At 39.9% G+C, this 2,070-nt stretch overlaps 1 protein-coding gene across 1 annotated transcript; it reads right to left on the minus strand.

Annotated features, from left to right (window-relative positions):
• Nucleotides 1–498: 498 nt before the first annotated feature.
• Nucleotides 499–1,437, minus strand: Or1e20b (olfactory receptor family 1 subfamily E member 20B). Its single transcript, NM_001000943.1, has one exon. The coding sequence runs from the start codon at nucleotides 1,435–1,437 to the stop codon at nucleotides 499–501; it is 939 nt and encodes a 312-aa protein (NP_001000943.1).
• Between the last annotated feature and the right edge of the window lie 633 nt (nucleotides 1,438–2,070).

Below are 2,070 nucleotides of genomic sequence, written 5' to 3' on the forward strand. Positions count from 1 at the left end.
AGCCTCAGGAGTGCCCACCTGACCAGGCGGTTGGGTCTCTTTCTCACCGGGCGGCTTTCACTTTTTTGATTATGTATAGTTTCCTCCTGTTTGGCTGCCATGTTTTGGAGGTTCACTCTTTTGTGAAGAGAAAATGGAGAAGGAGTAGATATGAGGAGGATGTCAGTGTGAGAAGTTAGGAGGAGTTTTGGGAGGGGAAACTATGGTTGGGGTATGTTGTATAAGAGAAGAATATATTTTCAATAAAAAGAATGTAAGTAATGTATATCTGATAAAACAGTGGCTGTCACCTAATGCCTTTCTAGAATAATCTATGCAAGACAGAGGAGGCATTCCAGAGTCACTAAGGTCCCTTTCTCTAACCTTAGAAATGTACCTTTTTTTTTTAGTAGAAATATTATGTAGTAGATTCTTGCATCCCATCATAGGGATACACTTAGTAATATTAATATCAATATATTTACTAGATGAATTTAAGTAAAAATCCCAGTGTTGCCATTATAAAGAGATTTTCTTCTTGAAAAGAACTCTTATCAGCGCATCTTTCATATCTCTGTTTCTCAGGGTGTAGATGAAGGGGTTCAGCATGGGAGTCACAACTGTGTACATAAGGGCCATTCCGGTCTCCTTCACTGTCGAGATATTAGATGATGGACAAAAGTACAGACCAATAATTGTCCCATAGAACAATGAGACCACAGATAAGTGGGAGCCACAGGTGGAGAAAACCTTGTGGATTACCCTAGTAGAAGAAATCCTTAAGATTGAGGAGACAATTTGTATATAGAATACAATGATGAGTAAGAATGAGGTGACACTGACAAGCCCTCCCAAGATAAATACTGTTAATTCATTAATATAAATGTCAGAGCAGGCCAACTTAAACAGGGCAGTTATGTCACAGAAAAAGTGGCGGATTAAGTTATCCTCACAGAATGACAGTCTAGTCAAGAGTAGGGTATGCAACAGGGAGTATAATACAGTAAATACCCAGGAGAGTACTACCAGACACACACAGAGATTGGGACTCATGATGCTGGAATATTGAAGGGGTAAACAGATGGCCACATAGCGGTCATAGGCCAAGACTACAAGAAGGAAGATCTCCAGGCTTCCAAAAAGCAGGAAAAAGTACATTTGTGTCAGACAACCCACATAGGTGATTGATGTATCCTGGCTTTGCATGTTCTGCAGCAATTTGGGCATCGTGACAGAGGAAAAGCAGAGGTCAGAGAAGGATAAGTTGCTGAGAAACAAGTACATCGGTGTGTGGAGATGGGAATCCAGGTGAATGAGGATGATGATGATGAGGTTCCCCAGGACAGTGGTGAGGTACATGGCCAGTAACAGGGCATAGAACAGTTGCTGGTGCTCTGGGGGGATGGGCAGTCCCAATAGGAGGAATTGGGTGATGACAGTTTGGTTGTTCATTACCATTCTTCCTCTCCAGTTTCCTAATGAGGAAATATCACTATCTCTTGAAACTCAAAATAAAAATAATCATATATCTAGGATATATTCTACAACAATAAATATGACAGTCCTCATAGTAATTGTAATCTCAAACCTCAAATATCTATAATCATTACAATCATTGATACTTTTCTTCACTTTTTAAAACTAGGTGTTTTCTTAATTAAACTGCCTTCATACATTATCCACAGTCTCTTCCCGATTCTCCTCTGATTTCATCTATTCCTCTCTGTGAGCTTATATAAATATATGAGGACAACATCTTGTCTTTATTGGAACACAGAAGCAAACTTCGTGTTATTATGTCTCCCGAACTTTCTCTTCTCCATCATCATGCTTCATCTATACTGTGGCATTTTAACAGAGGAATCCCTTCACATATTTTATGATTTATTTTCAGATTACCACCGTTGCTCTGAGAATAAGCACAAAGCTGCCATCAGGGACACAAAGCTGTCTCATCTCACAGGTGCAAGTGTTACATGTCATCTGGTCTCACATGCTTTTCTCTTATCATTTAGTGTTAGAGTCAATCTCTCTGCCTCCCGCCCTTTAGAATTGTGCCTCCTCTTGCCTATAACTTCTTCCCCTCTGTGT

The sequence above is a fragment of the Rattus norvegicus genome, chromosome 10 (genome assembly GCF_036323735.1).
Source record: "Rattus norvegicus strain BN/NHsdMcwi chromosome 10, GRCr8, whole genome shotgun sequence".
Taxonomy (NCBI): Eukaryota; Metazoa; Chordata; class Mammalia; order Rodentia; family Muridae; genus Rattus; species Rattus norvegicus.

Excerpts from the sequence above, each read along its gene's own strand:
- Or1e20b (NM_001000943.1), bottom strand. The coding sequence starts at position 1,437 with ATGGTAATGAACAACCAAACTGTCATCACCCAATTCCTCCTATTGGGA.